Source organism: Choloepus didactylus, chromosome X (assembly GCF_015220235.1).
Source record: "Choloepus didactylus isolate mChoDid1 chromosome X, mChoDid1.pri, whole genome shotgun sequence".
NCBI classification, from domain to species: Eukaryota; Metazoa; Chordata; class Mammalia; order Pilosa; family Megalonychidae; genus Choloepus; species Choloepus didactylus.
In genome coordinates, this window is record NC_051334.1 from 45,613,503 (window position 1) to 45,632,675 (window position 19,173).

Sequence of the window (19,173 nt, forward strand, 5' to 3'; positions counted from 1 at the left end):
TTGCCCTTCACTGCATGGACCAAGATGCCTTGGAGTCAGTTCTCCATTGCAAGGAGCTTGTCAGAGGAAGAGGAAGCAGAGGGAAACACCCTGTTCCTTTAAAGGAATCAGGAGATTGTAATTGTTTACATCCCTTCATTCACATCTCACTGGCTATGACTCAGTAATATGAGCACTCCTAGCTGCAAGGGAGGCTGGAAAATGTCTTTATTTTGTCTGATCATGACAACAGTTGGGACAGAAAACAGTAAGAGAAACTGCATATGTTGTAAAATAGGCTGTACTAGTAATACAAATTAGCTCATATGTTATTGGTAAATATGGGTATTATGTTGATACAACATGAAAGTCTTATTGTTTTATTTAGAATTTTTCCTTGGGTAATAGAAGTATAATTATAAACTTCAGTAGGAAAGGGAAAAAGCTCTCAGCTTGGCTGCTGCACTTGATAGCAGGAGTCCTTTAATTTAGATTTAGTTTAGATTTTAAGAAAATTAAAGACAAATATCTGTATCCAGAGCTCCTCCTCAGAAAGAGATATCATCAAGTCTTGTTCAGTTCTCAGCTCTTTTCTTTGTCTCAGCACCTGCCAGCTCGCCTCTAATTCAGATGTTGCCAGCATTCCAACTTTATTGTTTTTGTATGTTTTTAATTCTAACTGTGGTAACCTGTAACCAAGCTAAACTTGGTGCTTGAGTGGTTCAGGATATTTCCAGGTACCAGTTACCATTTTTAAAATCCTCTGGTTACAAAGTTGCAAAGGTTTTGAGTTGGTGGTTCATAACTCTTTTTCTTTTATAAGCCCTATTATTTTAAGTGTGTAAATTTTTATAGCACGTGAGTCTTATCAAGAATTTTATGTATCACTCAAATTCTTAGTTGAAAAGATGCCTGAGATATCCAGTGAGCAATTACCCTGTGCTGGATAATTTTCTTGCTGTTCTTAGACACATTTTCTCATTTACTTTTTCTCATTTACTTCTCATAAAAATCCTAAGTGCCATGCAGTATTTTACACGTATTATCTCATCTAATTCCTTAAAACAACCCTATGAAATAGAGGTACTGCCTTCATCCTTTTTACAAAGATGATGGTGTTGAAACTCAGGTCAATTAATTTGTTTCATGATTCTTAAAAGCTAGTAAATGATGAGATTGGGATTCTAACCCAAGTCTGGTGGCTCTCACAACTTGATTTTGTGATTGCTATGCAATACTATACACAGGTTATGGAAGCAGAACTTTTGTGTAATTTTGGGCTAGATGGATATAAGGAGCTTTAGCAACCTCTTGTGTTGTATTATTATAACTAGGTACAAACCTTTTAAGTATCCAAAGGGCAGTTAAGGAAGTGATGCCATAGTGTAAATTTAATCAACAAAGTACTAAATTATTTGAAGAAAAATGTGTAACGTTTATTAAAATCTGTAAGAGACTGATTTATTTAGCAGCAAACCCTTTCTAATTTATGCTTTGCCATAAGGATCAAAAGACAACTTGGTTCTGTCTCTACCATTTAAAGACTCAAATTCTAGTGGAGGAGATAAACAGCATATTTGTGATAGAGATATAGGTATTCATTTGGGAACATATCAGAAAGCAACTGTCTTTGGGCTTGTAAATGTATTGGGTAATATTTCTGGAAGGAAGAGGTGAGTGTTGTAAAGGATGGATAGGAATTTGCCAAATTGAGATGTGAGTTGAAGGAAAGATGGCAATGGTTTTTTCAGGCAAAAGAAGCAAACATTTAAAATCATAGAAATGTGTAATAGCATATTTTATTCATAGATCTGCACGTTATTTTTTTCTAACTGAAGTGTTGGCTGTGAGTTGGAAAAATTGAACAAGAGTCATAAAATGAAGGTCCTTATAAGACACACTGTGTTGTGGGTAATCTTCAGAAGAGTTTAAATGGAAAGTGTCATGTTTGAGTTTTGGAAGGCTCATTGGCGTAGTGTGGAAGGTAGATTGTAAGGGGATAAATGGAAGGGCAGGCTAGAACTTGGAAGGTGAACTAGGAAACTGTTGAAATAGGCCAGGAAGAAAAAGTTGAGGTCCTAAGTTACCTAGAGAAAGGCAGTAGGAATGGGGAGAGGATAGGATCAAAGGCTTTTTGATTGTCTAATGAGCTTTGTAACTTGAATGTGGTTTATTGGTGGGAGGAGGTGAGAGAAGAAAAGTAATACTAATTTTTGGCTTGGTCAGCAGGTGAGATTGTTACCACTATCTAAAAATCTGCAGTACTTTTAGGACATCAGACTCTCTTGTTCGGTGTAAAATTCATGGGGTTTGAGATATTTCTTGGAAGCGGTAAACAATTGGAAATTCATGCCTTGAACCTTTGAATGCCTTCACCCCCCCTCCCCCCTCACACACACACTTTGGTTCCCCGTAGGATGAATAGAAGTGTTTTTTTTTTCCCCTCCAGTGTGTATCACTGCCTATGTGGAATTAGTACAATAAGATTAAGACATTTAATATTTTTCTAATAGTTTGGCATGGTTTTATTTTTTTAATAATATTCCTGCATGAAAATATGATTGTCTTCAAAAATGATTACTGGGGCATAGCATGTTTTTAGTGGTGGCGCTTTAATCAAATTGTTATTCTACCCAAAGATTGGCAACATTATAATAGTATCTTCATAATTTCATCATTTAAAAACTAATTATGTGCCCTTAATGACTACCTTTACCTTAGATCTTGCCTAATAAAAGTTTTGGAAGCTTTAGTATTACTAATGTTCTCTTCTTTTAATCCCACCCTTCCTTTGTCTGGGAAACAATCTAGGCCAGAGGTTAGTAAACCCTTTTTGTAAGGGGCCAAATACTACATATTTTAGGCTTCATGAGCCATATGACCTTGGTTGCAAGTACTTAACTCTGCCGTTATAGCTTAAAACAGCCATAGACAATATGTAAATGAGTTGGCATGGCTGTATTCCAGTGAAAGTTTACTTGCAAAAATAGCTGGCTGGTTGGATTTGTCCCATGGGCTCTAGTTTTCTGATTCCTGGTGTAGGTACTCTAACCTCCAGTGATTTGGATTGATGCGGAGAGTACATTTTATAAATAGTATATTCCCCAGAAAGTTGCTCCCCTAACTCCTTACACAGGGTTAAAGAATAACTACATCAAATTTAAACTCATTTCCATGTCAGTGCTTTTGCTTGGGTCATCCTTTTGCATAGACTTGTTTTTCTTGATTGGGATGCTATTGGCATTTTTGGTGAGATAATGCATTGATACTTTTGGAGGGAATACATGTATTTCAAGGAATGTTGCAAATCCCTCCTTCCACCAAATCCTCCTCTTTGTTTTACCAAATGCCCCCAATTGAGCATCACGGACCAAAACAGTCCAAGACAGTCTTGTTGTTTGTTTGTTTGTTTTAATTTTGAAGACCAGAAATAGCCCCCATGTTATTTCCAAAGATGTCTGGGTTAGAATCACCATGTCTTGTTTCTCCTTCTCCTTTCCCAATCATCCTTTTTGCTCAAGTACAACTTTTTTCCTTAGTGCTTATTATACTTCATTAATCCTTAAATGTTTGTAGCTTGGATTATACTATTAGGCACTTAATTTCATAAACTTTCCCATTAAATTGTAAGCTCATTGAGGATATGAATTTTTGTGTGTTGTTCACTACCCTCTTCCCAATGCCTGTGATAGCTGTAACGCATAAAAGGTTCTCAATTAATGCTTGAGTTACATTGTTTGCTGTTATGGGAAAAATGAGGCAGCTGCTTGCTGGGGATTATAAGTTTCTAGTGAATAGATAAGACCATGCTTTATACTATTCTATGTCACACAGGGAGCTGAGCACACAGGCTTTAAATACTGGGTGATTCAATTTAAAGTTTTGTTCTGGCATCTGCTGCATGCAAGGTGTTGTGCTAGGAACTAAGCAGATGATTAGCACCCCTACCTTTTGGCGGGTTTTTTGTTTGTTGTTTTTTTTTGGTCTTATAAGATAGGGTTTAGCTAATACACTAGCAACAAAAATATTGTGGTTTAAAAGTAAGCTCTGGAAGCTTACCCAGATTCAGTTTCTATGTCTTCTACTTAGTAACTGTATCCTTGAGCAGGTTGCTAGGTCTCTCTGATTCTCAGTGTCTTCAGTCTATAAATGAAGTCCTCTACTACCTCATAGGGTTGTTAGACACTTTTAAAGGAGATGATAGATGTTAGCATTTTGCATAAAATTAAGTTCTTACTATTATAGTAATGTTTTATGATAAAGACATGGTGTTCAGAACAAATTCAGAGGTTAGAAAGATCACCTATTGTTTGAGGTGGAAGAAGCAGCAAGGCTTCATGGGAAAGGTGGCATTTAAAATGGATCTTAAATAATCGATAGAATTTATAGGGTGGCAGGGATGGGGATAAGATTTCCTGGAGGGGAAAGGATGAAATATGAACAAAGTAAGGACGATGGAAGAATGTAGGGTGTGTCCTGAACGCAGCAAATGCCCCTCAGTAAACTTATATTTCCATCACACCCTGCACCAACTTCTCGAAGTTGGTGAAAGAGGTTACTCAAACCATGCTCTTGCCTCCTCCTCCCCCAACCCCCCTCCAAAAAGAAAGTTGTCTCTTCAAACCTTGATTGAATTAACTGCTGCATTCTGAACACACACACACACACACACACCCGCCGTGTGCATGTGCACATGCACACACACACACTAGATTGCTTCTTGAGAGCAGGGGAATTATATTTTACCGAGTTTGGCTTGTTCAAGCCTTGAGTATTGTCCCTGGCACCTAGTACATGCTCAACTTTTTATAAAGGTGTGGGGGTGGGGGGCAGTAAATGAATGATCACAATTAAAAACATTTCCAACCAAATTTAGAAGAAATGTAAATATGGACTTTTGAAAGGGATGCTGTATGAGACCTTTTTTGAATCCCCAAATTTGTGAATGTCCCTGCAGCATGTAATTTCCTCGTTCAGAAATTGAGGAGTAAAGAGGATTTAATGAAATTAAATTACCTTATTTATTAAATTTTAAGATGCACTTAAACATTTTTCACTGTTGGCAGAAAGGCAGTTGGAATTCAAAGGGAATGTGCAGTGTAATCCTAAAACAAATGTTAGTATTAAAAATCACATGCCAAAAACATGGTGTTTACATGTTGGGCTTTAAACATCACTGATTCTTTTGTCTCATGACTGTGGTTATGGTATTAGTACCTGAGTTCCACAGTCTTCCTAAGATCCCCAGCAGGATTGAGTGTCCCAGTTGCCTACAGCTGTAATCGGCTCAATAATGCACCCTTTATTGGCTTCTTTTGTCTCACTTCCCCACTCTCCTATTTGTGTTTCCTAGGATATCTTCCCAAATAAACTGCTTATACTAAAATCTTTGTTTCAGCGTCTGCTTCTGGGAGAAATGTAACCCAAGACTGTGTGACAATAAGTGTTTAAATACGAGTTTAAAATTTTCTAAAATATAGGCTTGGAGAAATTTTTTCACAAGGATCAGTGTGAAAGCTCTATTTTTTGTTTACTAGGGAAGATTTACTAAAACATTTGCTTGATTATTGATACAACACATAAATCAAATGTTTGTCCTTTATGAGAAAAGGAATTGGCCAGTTCCCATTCAGAGACCAGAGGTAGAAATTAGTTGCCAAGTGTTGGTATCTTTGTGCTGCAAAAAGAATCAGTGACATTTACATCCCAAAAAGTAAACAGCTGGGTGAGGTTTTGGCATTTTATTTTTTAATGCTAAAATTTTGTCTAGATTTATATTGTACATTTCCTTTGAATGCTAATTACTTTCTGGCAACACTGAACATAAAATTAAATCCAGTTCCAGAAGCAGAGCAAATGAGAGAAAGAATACAGATGCAAGGAAAAGAGAATAGGATAACATAGTCAAGCATTTCCTCATCCCTGAATAAAAGATTTTTATTAGATTTGCTCCATAGAATTCTACTTATAAATTTTTGATATCAGGTTAGTCTTGGTTAAAAAGAAACCAGGAGTATCTCTCCAAGTTGATTGGTTTCTATGCCATCTGCTGACTCATCACTGTTATTTTGGTGTTTTAAAAATATATTTTGTAAATATACTGTCATGCATGATAGAGTTTTAAGAACTTGAAACAACTTGGGTGCCGTATTTTGTATTAATAACAACATCTACATTAGACATAAATGCTTTTCTTAAAAGTCCCTTTTTCCCTTTCTTTACAGAATGCTGCCTTTTTATATGGTCTTGGTTTGGTCTACTTCCATTACAATGCATTTCAATGGTAAGTTGACATAAAACTAATAATGCCAGTTGTTTCCAGTAAATGGCTTTGTGTGTGTGTGTGTGTGTGTATGTAGTAAACATAAAATTTTAGTGTCAGTAAACCTACAGTTCTTCGTAGAAGTTAAATCATTAGATTATTCCCTCAGAGATACTGGCCCACCTTAGATTATTAGAATTGTATATGTTCCTAAAAGAATCTGGTATGAGACACTGGTTATTAAAGAAAGCTTAGATTAGAAAGCTTTTTGGAGTTTTTTGGTTACTTACAGAGCAGAGGGGTCCCAGGTTATTTGAATTGGGGAATGACTGTGCTTCTCATTTAAAATCTTAAGATATGTGGGTAAATGATCTATGATTACCAGTATTTTTATCTTTCCAGACTTCTAGAGGACATAGACCACTCCCTCCCTGCCTTCCCTCATTGCATACACACCTGCTAGTACTTTCCAATTACTAGTAACTAAGCATCAGATTATAAAGTTTTCTCTAATATAAAATAGGAATAAGGGGATTAAATATTATAGTATTATATAAGATTTTCTGAACTGTATAGTGTAAGGTCCTTTTATTACTATTGTTATTTTTTTTTTTTTACCAGACAAGGCAATAGCATGCTCTAATGAAAGGAACATAGAATTTGGAATTGGAAAGATAGGTGTTCTGGTCCCAGCATTGCCACTTAGTTTGATTTTGAGTTATATAACCTCCCTTAGATCTGTTTCATTTGTTTAAAAAAAAAAAAAAGTATACGGTAATTATGTGCCTCTTCTATTTTACAGAGATTTGGTGATCAAATGAGACAGTGTATATTTTGTAAACTGTAAAGTTCTATGTAGACATTTCTTATTTTGAAGCATATCTGACTTTGTCTGAGTCTCTTATATTCTTCATAATGTTAAGCTGAGTGAGTGCTGTGAAAGTCCAAAGAAAGGTGATTGATCATTTGGCCAAAGGTTACTAGCCTGTCATATACCTTGTTGGGCACTCTGACTATTCATTATAGAACTTGTAAGTATGCATTGGGAGTGATTTGATATGCTTTCTCTAAGGATGAAATTTGAGACATGCATAACTTGTCCTAGTATGTTTTTCTTCACTCTGCTTTTGGGCCTGTTGGTTTTTGATCATATATGGTAGCACTGCATTGTTAGCACCTGTGTGGATATATAGCATATTATAATCATTCAGATCACTGATTTTCTTTGTAAACTTTACAAAGCTGTAATTGAATTTATAAACAAGCTTTGTACTTTTTCTTTTAAATCATCCATTGCTTTAGAGTGATCTTAAATTTAAGCCTCTTCATATTCAGTATATCATATTTAAAACTTATAATAGATTAGGACTATTTTAAAATCTATTTTAGCTTCTTCAAGATCCTTTTCATAGGATTCACAGTTATAAACTTTTAGAACTAGAAGTGGTCTTAGAGAAAACTTAGTTTTTCCCCTCAGTTTTGTAGATGGAGAAAGCAAGGTGTGCATGTCTGTGTGTTTAATTCAGTATTACATAACTGATTTATTAGTGGCAGAAGCAAGCTTATGCTCAAATTTCCAATCTAATATATTTTCTAATGTATATTCTGCCCCCAAGTCTGAAGATTGATAGGTGTTTTGTAAAATAGTATTTGTAGTTGTTCTCTGGGGCAAATTGATAAAACCTTTATAGCCAGCCAGAAATATTTTAGGTGAAACCCAGGGCAAGGACCTCGACAGTTTAGGAATGCCCATGTATACCTCATACTAGCCAGTTTTCACATACCTTTGATAGCTTTTGAGCTTCTTCTAGATTGAAGATAAGAACATAAAAGTCAGTAGTGAGGTTAAGCCAGCAACAGGTAAAAAATATTAATTGCTTTAATAAGCATGTGACCATATGAAGTTAGGGAACTTTGTTATATCTTTTGATTCCTTATCTACATATGATTTCTGTATCCTTCAGTTGACATAAGAAAAGAAACTGAATGCAATGATTGAATTAATAAGTGTCCTCTGCTCTATTGATCCTGTCCTGGTCATCATCATTTTCTCATGAATTGAGTTTCAACTCTTTAGCTGCTTCCTAAAATGATATATCTCACACCCTTTCCATGAATCTACCCTGTCTGTGTGTTTTCTCTCTACTCAAATGGTGCCCTGTTCAAACTGCCCCAAGTTTCTGCTTTAACTTACCTTGCTATTTCTTGAACAACCACAGAATTAGAAAGCATGAGGGAGGTACTTAGTACCAGTTTTATAGTACAGCTTTTACTGATAGGAACCTCCTTTAAGATAAAACTACATGTGTATAAAGGTTTATTTGTGGATAACTATTAATTGATGGGATCGGGTGTTTTTTTATTACATGCCAAATTCTTTGAGAGTTGTTGAAGAAATGTTTCTAGAGGAAGAGTGTGGTGTGTCTTTTTTTGTATTGTTAGCACCAAGAATCTGCTTAAGATGTCTCAGAGTGTCATATCTCTGGTACATTCATAATTTAATAAAATTTGATAGTTGTTCATTGTGCCTGTTGGCATTTGACATGAGATTAAGTATTTATAATAATATGTGCAACCATCATGTGTACAGGGGTTGATGGAGGGGCTTAATATATTATTAAGAGCAATTTATTAACTGTGGTATTATCTGTCAGCCTATTTGTCTTCTTGTCATATTATGCTGCCTATTTTTTTCTGTTGGAGTTGATTTATTGGTCAGCCTATAGATCAGTTCAATTATTTAGTTCTCCAGTTTTAGTTGTCTCTTCTGAGACAATGAGTAGTACATTAGAGCAACTGTTACATCCTCATTGGACTTATAGATCATTCAACTTTGCAATTATCATGCTCAGTACTCTGGAGCTAAACTTAAAAAAAAGATACCCAGAAAGAGAAAGGAAAACATAGAAGAAGAAAGTAAAATGTACATAGCAGAAAGCTAGAAACCAGTCTCTAAGAAACCATTCCTGCATGCATGTGCACAGGCTCACACTTGTTCTTGTTAATCAAGGTGGTGAATTGCTGGGGATACCTTGAACTGAACTCTTCCTTGCCTTTAGCAGAAAACCTGTATCCTAAGGTGAAAAGAAGTGAAATGCATACAGAAAAAGGAAAAGTTAAGCTGACAAAAAAATATAGTTGACGGAAAAATTGTCTTTTGACAGTGCAATAAAAGGAAATGGAATAAACATTCCTCCTACTATGACTTACAGCCATATCTCTAAATAAAGCTCCCTAAATTCTTTATCAGTCCTCTCTCTGAGCTTTAACCTTTTATATTCTTCCCATTGATCAATATCAGAATGGTCTTATGGTGGCAATTCTAAAATATACATAATTCTGTGCTAGCAGCATAGGAAATTGGAAATTAAGCTCCCAGATCTAATTGACAGACCGTGTAAAGAAATGTAGTGGTCATTATTATGCTGACGTCAAAAAGGATTAGGGGAAAGAGTTGGAGGTGAGTTAAAGACAGAAATCTTAACACATTGCAAATGAAGTTTCTTTAGAATTCATTTCTATAGCACTGTACCAATCACAACTGTTCTTAGGGGTGTAGGAAATCTGCTTTCCTACACAGTCCCTGCTTTGGGTGCAGTAAGGAAAAAGAGAACAGTGATCTTAGTGACTGACTTAAAGCTTTTGATGAAATGAAAGAGAATAATAGTGCTAACATAAACCTAATATTGCTGTGATACCATTGATCCTGAAGTTTGTCTTACCATGGAGTCTGGCTAAAACCTAATATTTGATACATATATTTTGAGCTGCCATAACATAGACTAATGCTCTTAGATCAAAAGTTCAATTTTAAGTATATTTCCATTAAAATAAAACAGTTCGTGCTAACATATGCTGAGTTTGTTATGTGCACTTTCATTTTGAACTGCAGATAACTAAGCATTGGTAAGTTATGCTTACCAGTGACACATAGATTGCCAGAGAGAATTTGGAAGGGCTTTAATTAATTAAACCTCAGGAAAATTATGGATAAAAACATAAATCTGGTAATAGGGGAGGGAAAAAAGTATCCCACTGCTTGGAGTGATGAAATGAAGACTGGCTGGAGAGAGCAGAAGAGCCAGGAGAAGGTGATATTAGCAAATGTAATCCAGTGTATGATATTTCTGACTTATTTCACATTCAAGATCCCCTCTAATTCAACCTCAAGTGATCCTTCTAGCTTTACTGGTCCCCTGAATATGCTCTTTTGTCAATCCCAGTGTACTAACATTTCCCTAAAAATTTTATCTATGTGAATTTGACCTTGCTCATGCTAATTACTCTATTTTGTCTACCTTCTTACTCCATCTCCACCTGTTAAAAATCTTGTGTCTCTTTGATTACTTCATCAGATCTTCCTGATTGTCTCATTTAAAAGGAACCACTAAATTTCCTGGTGTGTGTGTGTGTGTGTGTGTGTGTGTGTGTGTGTGTGTGTGTGTGTGTGTGTGTGTGTGTGTGTGTGTGTGTGTGTGTGTGTGTGTGTGTGTGTGTGTGTGTGTGTGTGTGTGTGTGTGTGTGTGTGTGTGTGTGTGTGTGTGTGTGTGTGTAATTAGTTCATGTACCTCTTCATATATCTCTGAGGGAAATCTGCAGAGTCTGCTTTATTAGCCCCAAAGGACTTAAGTTTTTATTTTTCTTTTTTCCAAATATACTGAAACTGTGTTTGGTAAATGCTGGATGGCTATGAGGGACATTTAGTTAATATGATTTTATTGTAGTTTGGTAACGTTCTAGAGGAATTTTTTTTATGGCTTTAAAAAAATCTTTAAAAATGACCATCCTTTTAAAATATATTCAGTACATGTGCATGTTTTTCGTAGGTAATGATATTGAGGTTTTAGTTTTCTATCATTTTCTTTTTAAAATTAATAATGGCAAACATTAAATGCAAACTGCTTTAAACTGAAAATCCTTTGATGTAATTCTGGTGTTATAAAAGTTATGTTTTTCAGATTTTAAGGAAAATATGCCAATGATACTTAGCACAGCAATACGTGCTTTTTTTAAAGTAGAGAATATGCTTTAAGTATTTGAAAGCTATAAATCTTTTCAGGCATGTATCGTAAAAGTATTTTATAGTTTTTGATAGCTATTTCTCATGTTCTAAAATTCTCTGCCAATCACATTTCTGCAGTCGGCAAAAATTATATGTATTGATGGTTTAGTCTTAGCTTGTGCTGCAGAGATCATGTTCTGGCTATATGCAGCTTGGCAGGATATGAATGCAGTAAAATTAAGACCAAGGTTAGAATGTAGTCTGAGTGATACCTCTTATCCCTCCCCCTCTCCCCCCACACAGATAACATTTTATCCCCCCCCATACACACACACACACACACACACACACACACGGGAGTGGGGAAAACTGAAGAAGCACACAGGAGAGAAAGATGGGTAAACGTTTAGAAAATGGACTTAGATGTTTGAATAATCCTTTGTGTTAGATGAGGGAAACTGTGCAGTGCTTCCACCCCACCCCCCCAGAAGAAGTCCAGTCAGACTAATTGTAAAAGATAATTGTAAAAGTGATGGTATCAGTAAACATCTATTGAAACTTAAACCTTTTACTATATTATTTAGAAAATTAAAAATAAAAGGAGAATCTAGACCTCAGGGAATAAAAGACTACTTGGAAACACTGGAGACAGTACATCAAAAGGTAGAAAATAAAATGATTTGATTATAGGGTGGACCTAACTCCTTGTTAGTACTAAGCAAAAAAGTAGTTGCTGTTCAGTTTGGTTGGTGAGTCTTAAAGAGTGAAGTGGAATAATGAAAATATTCTAGGTCAGGAGAGCATACTAAGGAGAAGCAGTGAAGTCAAGAGGGCCAGTATTTGCATGAAGAAATTCCTGAGATAAGCCAGTTCACAGCTGAGAAGGAACAATGTTAGAGCATAACTGGGAATGTAATTGAATAGGTACTGTTAGATCTTAAATATGACATGCAGACTTGATTTATAATATCAATGGTTATTAGGCAATTACAGGAGCCACAAATTTGAGGAAAGATAAGAAAACCAGAGCAGAACAAAGAAAGTCCTCTAGGATTCAAATTCAGTAAAATACTAATGAGATATTGAAGATTGAATCTACAGGATACTGAATTTGAGGTAAACTTTGGAAATACAATGAGGAGAACTTGACGATTAAATATGTATTGGCCACAGTGTTGTCATGGCCACTTTTAATAGTCTTTAAAGAGTAAACATGGTTTGTATCAGACTGGTGTGTTTTGGAGCATGTATTTTTGCTTCTAAGTTAAAAGTTCTTTCTTTATTTTCAGTATGTTAACATAACTAAAGAACATGTTGGAATGAACCCATGTTTTTTAGCACCTCTGTGACATTGTGAACTAAGTGGATAAGATATCTGTACTAAGGGTATCTGTGGAGTAAAACACATTCACAACTAGTCAGTTTAGGGTAAAGGTTTGAAACAGAAACTTGGAGACAGAAATACTATTTCTCCTGGGTAGGTTGTTAATGATACCCGGTGCTCCTCCCTCTCTTCCTCACATACCCTTCCTCACGCTTTTTTTTTTTTTTAAATCTTCATTTTATTGAGATATATTCACATACCACGCAGTCATACAAAACAAATCGTACATTCGATTGTTCACAGTACCATTACATAGTTGTACATTCATCGCCTAAATCAATCCCTGACACCACACTTTTTTTTTCTCTACTAACGTCTTTCTTTTCTCTTTCTCTTTTATTTCTTCTTTTCTTGGTGGCTGTCTTCCACTTCTATTCTTTTTTTCTCCCAAGTCTTTGATTCAGGCCTACCTGGTTTTTAATATCGGCACATGTGGACATTGCTTAGTTCTGTTCTATTAGAAGGTTTTCTGACCCATATCATGAGGTAAGGTTAATTAGAATTTTATGAAGTATTATCCACAACTTTGGAGAAAAAAGATTGATGAAGTGGAAATTCAACTGGACAGGAGAGCAAAACTCTAGTGGTCATTCTATTCCAAATGTGCCATTATACATTTTGGACAAGTCTAAGTAACGGACTTGTATTTCACCCGTTTACGTTATTTTACATCTGCTTTTAACTGTTAGGTAAATAAATTAGCTTTTATCATTTAGTTACAAAGTAATTGTTCTTAGTAAAAGAAACCAAAGTTAAAATAAAATTTTAATAGTGCCTTAATCTAAAGTCTATAGTTAAGAGTGTTTTTACCAGTCTAGATAGCTCTGCCACATTGCTTTTTTAAAGCCTTTCTATTATTACAAAATATAACACTCCTTAAGAAAAGTGTATAAAACATAAGTGTACATCTTACCAGATTAAACTGTCATGTAACCATCACTTGGGTCAAGAAATGAAACATTATTATCACTCCAGAAGCTTCCAAACACCCCTCTCTCAGTCATACCATATGTTTTAATTAGCATCATTTATTACATTGCTTTAGTTGTTATCTTCCTAACCTTTTTGATGCCTCCCCCAAACACATATGTGTGAGCTCCCCTCTCTTCCCAATTTCCTTTTCTGCTAGAAGAGTGTAGCACTAGACATGACCAAAAGAATACAGAGGCTGGTGAAAGTTGCACCTACTTCTATAAGAAAGGATTGAGAAAAGCACAGAGAGAATCTTTTCGCAGTAGGCAGAAGAATATCTTAAAGTCTTCTTGAGAGAAGTAGAAAGCCCCCCTTGAGAATGGTATTTTGCCCCAATTCTTTGCTGTCAGTCCTACTCACCTCTCCTGCCTCAGAGCAGCCTATAGACATCAGATAACAAAACACATACATATCCCATCCATTTTAAAAGTCATCTAACAGAAGGGTTCCAAACTTCTCTTCAAGAAGTAAGTTAAGTACTTTCATGACCAGGTGTAAAGATACAAAGCTAATGACAAAGGTGGCATTGCAGACCTGTAGAGTAAGGATGTTCTTTTCTACAAATGACACAAGGACTATTGGATGTGTGTATGGAAAAAATGAAAACTGACCCCTACCTTACACAGTATGCAAAATAAGGTCCAGGTGCACTGTAAACGTAAATATATAGAAGACAAAAATTAAAAGTTTTAAAAGAATATTTATGTTTATGGAACAAACTAGAAACAAGATTAATCCCATCTCCTTAAAAATAAAACCTTCCTATCCCCCCCCACACACCCTCCCCTGGGAACTTCCAGAAAAAATGAAATCAGTTATTTACAGTGAGAAATTTATTGACCCACAAAATATTGTTTGAATACTTGAGAATAAATTCAACTGGTCTTCCTTTTCCTTCCTTGTATTAAATTAGATTATACACATTTAGTTGTATAAAAGGCCCAAGAGCACCTTTCCAATCTTTTTCTTTTACTGTTCGTTCATACCATTTTATAAAACTGGCATTTCCTTTAAAACAGTATTGCATAAAACAAGTTTTACTGTACTACCAAGCAAAAATTAATGCGAGTGTTGAAAAGTTAAGATATCTTATGTCTATATTCTTTCAGGGCAATTAAAGCATTTCAGGAGGTGCTTTATGTTGATCCCAGCTTTTGTCGAGCCAAGGAAATTCATTTACGACTTGGGCTTATGTTCAAAGTGAACACAGACTATGAGTCTAGTTTAAAGGTAGGTTGTTGGGTTTTTCAAGATATGATGTTTCATATTTGTGTTTCTTTTTTCGTGTTGCTTTTGAATATTAGAGCATTGAGAAATGTTAAAATTTGATACTTTAAAAGGAAATTTGAAAATTTAGGTAAAAGAACTGTTTATCTGCTATGAACTGGAAGATACATAGGGTTGGGTTCAGGGTACAAATAGTTAAGATGCTAAGACTTGCATGGTAATGAATTACATAATTAAATTTTTTGTTTGTTTTTTTTTGTTTTTTGTTTTAACTGAGGTCTGTCATCAGGAAAGGGTGAAGATTAATATCTCAGCTTAGACATCTAAATCATTTCCCTGTAAGTGACTGGCCACTATAGAGGTTAGAAGCAGCTGCTTAATCATACTGTATCTGTGACCCAATCATTGACCATTCATTTGCATAGGTCTCAGTAGAAATCTGTCCACCTCTATCAGCAGGGTACGCCTCATATCAAAATTATAAAAAAGTGTGTTCTTTGCAAAGCATTTGGACTGCTGGTTTGTGAGTATAAACATTGTTGGGAAAAGATAATACATTGATTGAATGTCTTACTTATAATGGGAATTTGATATTTCTCATTTTCTCATTTTTCATTGAGTTTCCTATACTGTCTATGCAATCACTTTATCTTTCACTGCGTTTTTAATGGAAATAGTGCTTCCCTGCACAACAAAATCATTTCTTTTTGAAAGGGTTAGACGTTCTATGTAAAAGCTTAAGTTTTTGTGAATTTATGACTATTTATAATGGTTGCTGTTTTCTAAATATCTCCATTGCAGATTATCTTGATTCTAAAGGTGGGGGGGGGGGAGAGAAAGAGAAGGAGATAAAGAATGGTAAAGAATGGCTTTACAGTAGGTTGTAATTTGATCTTGTTAATAGGGAACTAGTAAAAGTTTTTAGAAACTGTTCTTAAAAAGAAAAGTGCCTAATTGTTCAAAATTTTTAAAGTAGAAAATTATGCAAATACTGTTTCTACCTTTTATAAGTTTATAAAGAATCATGCTAATGGTATGAAAGGCAGAGATATACAACCAAAAAAAACACCTAAAACAAATAGATTGTGAAGAATTTAGATCAAACGGTGGTCAAAGGTAAGTGCAGTTGAGGAATAAGCCCCAGGGTACAAGCAGTGTGGAGAATAAAGGATGCCTGGGAGATACCAGTTTTCCTCAGGTTTAGAGCATTTTGCAAAATGTGTACCATGGGATATCAATGGATTTGAAATGCAAAATAAGTTCAGATATGCTACCTTACATATTTTAACCCCCTCTTGGGCATTCACAGTGTATTAGCTGTCAAAGACTCTTAAGATGTCTTAGAGTACGAATAAACTTACTTGGGTATGCTTACAACATACCTATTATGTTGCAGAAGTGGTTTTGGTAGCAGTTTGGTAAATGTTGTTCAGGAAATATATTTGAGGGGAAAAAGTAATCATGTATTTCCAAAATTATGGAATGTGACTATAGCCGAATATTAATATACTGATAATCTAAAATAATTCTGTGGATGCAAAGCTCCATTTTCATGAAGGCGGCAGTGTTTAAAATCCACTTTACTCAGGGGAAACGTGTTGGACAGTGTTCTACAGCTAACTGAAAGTGATCTTGCATACTCACGTTTAACAGAAACATACTTGTATACAACTTTTATTTGTTCAGGCATAGTTAAATGCTAATAAACCTTCAAGTCATGGTGCTTTTAGAAAACGTGTCTTTGGTAAATGTGCTTTTGTGAGGGGGGGAGCTTTCCTCCATTTACTTAAAATGCTTAATACCATCTTACGCCTATTTCATTTGTATGGACATAGAAAAGGACTTTAGGAGTCCTTGATATTTTCCTTCCCTAGTGTGAAGGTTTCCTTTGATTTTTATCTCATCCTGACGTTGGCTTTTTAAGCTTTCTCACTCCAGTATTCTTTGTCTATTTTTAGGAGAATTGTAGGCAACAGCATTTTTAATTGAGGAGGAGGTATTTTTGTTTATTACTGTATTAGGGTTCTCTAGGGAAACAGAATCAGTGAGAGATAGCTATGAATATAGGATTTATAAAAGTGTCTCACGTAACTGTGGGTATGCACAAGTCCAAATTCCGTAGGGCAGGCAGTAAACTGGCAACTCTAATGAAGATGTTCGATGAACTTCTCAAGAAACTAACTGGCTGGCAACTTCGACGAACTCCTCATGAAACGCTTTGGTGGTCGTCCGAAGAAGTGAAGGTCCTCGGTGTCGCTCAAAAGTCTTAAACTGATTGATTGGATTAAACTGCATTCTCATTGTGGAAGACACACCCTTCATTGATGTCATCAGTCACAGCTGCAGCCAATTGACCGATGATTTAATAAGCCAGCCTGTTGGTTTATTAACCAGCCACAAACATCCTCGCAGCAACGGTTAGGCCAGTGCTTGCTTGACCAGACAGCTGGGTACCATCACCTGGCCAAGTTGACACATGAACCTAACCATCACAATTACTATAAGTGCTTAGCTTTCAGTGTGAATGAAGGTTTGGAATCAGAAAGAATGATAGTCCTCTCTCTCCCTTGGTGGCCTCCAACTTTCCTAAAGTGGACTGGCTAGTAATTTAGCTTCATCTAGATAGGTGTGGAACCTCTGACAACCTTTCCACTACGTTAAGCTGTTTCTTAGTGCAGTGTATTGGTATAGATGCTTTGGGCTGCAACCTCAGAAATGTCAACTCAAAATGATTGAAATAAAAAATATTAGCTCATATAGTTTGAAGTCTAGCCTGCATGATTGGTTGATTCAACTGTTCTAAGATTTCATCTAGGATTTATTTTCTTTTCTCTTTTATATTCGCTCTTTGTAAAGGCTGGTTAGTTGCTCCATTTGATGATGTAAGATGGTTGCCAAGTGCAATCAAAGTGGCATGCTTCCTTTTTCATGTCTCATAGAGAAAGATATTATACAGTAGTGAGTGACTTAGGTGCTTGCATATTGCTGGCATTGAGTTGCTCAATAAATGTCTGATCATCATCATCATCATCATTGCATGCAGGAGAAAGATCATTGCTTCCTGTTGATCTCTTCAAGAAATGAGGAAGAACTTTCATAGAAGTGACCCGCAGACTTCACCTTGCATCCCATTGGCCATAAATAGGCCACATGGCTATTCCTAACTGATTCTCTATCAAAGGAGATGGGGTTACTGTTAGACTAATTATGCCCAGTCCTGTGCCCAGGGTTCAGTTCTCCAGTTATCCTGTTCCTTGCTAATGGAGGAGGGGTAAAATGGATATTTGGATGTTGGGGGTATGTGAACAATATGTCCATTACAGATCAGATCTGTTCTACTTCATTTCTTTTCTCTTTGCCCAAAGAGGGACATAGCATATACAGTACTTTTAGATGGTAAATGTTTAAATAAAATGAAATTTTTTTCTATAATAGATTCCCTTTTTGCACCCATACATGAAGTGCGTTCCAGGGCCTCCTGTTTTGTTTCTATTCCTGTCTCTAAAACAGATATATTCTGCTTTGGTATCCTGTAAACAGCTTTCAGATAGAGCAAATTTGGTTTTAAAATTTGACCATAACCACATAACTAGTTGTATGATCTTGGGCAAGATGCCTAACTCTTCTGATCATCTCTGTGTCTGCAGAACTGGAGAAACTGCTTCTTTAGTTCTCAGTTTATCTGCCATCTAAAATTCCTCTAATTTGTGGTCACTATAGATATTGTTTGTGTAATACATTTTTCCATCCCAGAATTTAATCTTGGTATTTTTCTCTCTCTGCCCATTAGCAAAAATGTGAAGTTAATACCCAGCTTACTTTTGGTCATTTGATGTTATTTTTCGATTAAATTGGCCAATAATTAGTTCATGTGCTTAGTGAGTAGTGGAAATGCCAATTCTTAATTTATGAACTAGTTTGGTATTGTTTGAACTAGACTCCATTCCAGGATGACCTTTCTACATGGTATTTTGTTGTTATTCTTCCCTGCTTCATATAATACCCACCCTCTGCCCCCTGCCCCCTGTAGGTTTGGTTGCCTGTTTAACTCAATATAATTCAGAATTTTATTTCATTACTTTTTAATGATTTTAGTAATTGCTTACATTCATTATGTATTTGGAGCAGTGTGCTATCAATTACTTCAGTAAAAATGCACTAATTTTGGCAAATAATTTTAACAGTCTGCCGGATATGAAAATTAGAGGCATTATAGAAAACTGTTTTCTTCATGTGAGGCTAATAAATGCAGATATAAGAGAAATAAGGTATAAATAAATAAGATATAATAACATTCATACTCTTCAGTCAGTTAATGCCATTGCATCTATTTAATTTAGTGAAGAT

General features: G+C 35.6%; 1 protein-coding gene across 13 annotated transcripts in view; it reads left to right on the forward strand.

Moving 5' to 3' along the window:
- The window catches only part of KDM6A (lysine demethylase 6A), a 244,651-nt gene that overhangs the window by 126,397 nt on the left and 99,081 nt on the right, over positions 1-19,173 (forward strand). For 12 of the 13 annotated variants that reach the window (XR_005214496.1, XM_037821207.1, XM_037821210.1 and 9 more), the window contains exons 5-6: positions 6,204-6,262; positions 14,709-14,829. The exons of the other annotated variant lie outside the window; for it this stretch is intronic. Coding sequence is in view for 11 of the 12 variants with exons in the window: in XM_037821207.1 (XP_037677135.1) it covers positions 6,204-6,262; positions 14,709-14,829 (180 nt within the window). In the remaining variant the exon portion in view is untranslated. The remainder of the gene's footprint in view (positions 1-6,203; positions 6,263-14,708; positions 14,830-19,173) is intronic. 13 annotated transcript variants of the gene reach the window in all.